Source organism: Austrofundulus limnaeus, unplaced genomic scaffold (genome assembly GCF_001266775.1).
Source record: "Austrofundulus limnaeus strain Quisiro unplaced genomic scaffold, Austrofundulus_limnaeus-1.0 Scaffold676, whole genome shotgun sequence".
NCBI lineage: Eukaryota > Metazoa > Chordata > Actinopteri > Cyprinodontiformes > Rivulidae > Austrofundulus > Austrofundulus limnaeus.
In genome coordinates this window covers 179,350-180,569 of record NW_013953078.1, presented here as the reverse complement: position 1 = coordinate 180,569, position 1,220 = coordinate 179,350, and the positions used below count along the sequence as shown (strand labels likewise).

Here is a 1,220-nt window from a genome sequence, read left to right as displayed (position 1 = left end):
GTGTTGATAAATAAATTACAGAACTTTTGTTTAAATATTCATCATATTTGAAGCGGAGAGGAGCAATGAGAGGGCCTGTGAGTGGCCTATCACACGCTGTGGACTCTCAGAAATTTGTCATCTGCCACACCTCTTCCTGTCAGAGTTCCCACCAGTTTCTGACAGCATTGTGAAGGTGAAGAAAGCTGGACTCACAGACACCTTGACTTTCAGTTTTGGATAACCTGAYGTGTTTTTAAWCCTCTTGCAGTTCATCACTTACCTYTGTAACCTTTCAARCTGCTTGTTGGACTTGAGCTGCTTGAATGTCAAATTAAAAAGTGATGAATGAGGGTGTTCTAGTAGTGTATACAATGCAAATTCTTTCTTTAGTGATTTAGTTTCTAATGAGTGGTGAACTTTATTGAGAAAGCACAGTATCTAGAGCTCTGTTACATCAGCAAAATAAGAAAAGAAGGTCGTGTGTTTTTGTGGTAACAGTGTTCTTCTATTCCCAGGGTTAACTGTTCCTTCTATTTCAAAATTGGAGCCTGCAGACATGGAGACCGCTGCTCAAGATTGCACAACAAACCAACCTTCAGCCAGGTGAGTTTTTCTGCAGACACCTATTATAATGTGGAGCTGGATAATAAAACACTAAGCTTCTCGTAGATAACTGCTTAATCGACAAGTATGCTGCATCCAAACTGCTGAAATCGACTCTCATTGTCGCAGTTTTATGACACAAATTGCATCCTTTTTTTCACAGCTTAGAGTCTTCCACTCCTTCTTGTCACAACCCACATAGAACTGTGTGATTGGTCAAACGTTCATGGACATATGTCTTTATGCTGTCAGCACTCAGGCACTGTATCACATCCAGAATCTGACTGTACCTGGAAGCAGATATTTATTAAGAAAGTCCAACAGCCAAAACTCATGCATGARAATAGAACAGGCATTGTTGTGTGGAGGAATCGGTCTGCTGAAAACTGTGGAACTATTTTAATGATTCAGGGTATGCCAACCTACAGGGATGGGTTTTTTTGGATAATTTTAGCTGAATGTCCAACCTTTTAAAGACAATCTGACCAGTCTTAAGATTGGTGCAAATCTGTTGAGACAATTTTAAGGGGCTTTACAATTACGAATGTCAAATGTTCCCAACATAAAAAAATATGGAAATAAACTGTCTTCATGGCCTTTGACTAATAATGCACAAGAAAATGTCCATGAAATTT

The 1,220-nt window shown here is 39.1% G+C and overlaps 1 protein-coding gene across 1 annotated transcript in view; it reads left to right on the top strand.

Annotated features, from left to right (window-relative positions):
- The window catches only part of LOC106531789 (splicing factor U2AF 35 kDa subunit), a 12,397-nt gene that overhangs the window by 1,640 nt on the left and 9,537 nt on the right, over window positions 1-1,220 (top strand). Inside the window, exon 2 of the mRNA XM_014027711.1 lies at window positions 498-585. Within this exon, the coding sequence (XP_013883165.1) occupies window positions 498-585 (88 nt within the window). The remainder of the gene's footprint in view (window positions 1-497; window positions 586-1,220) is intronic.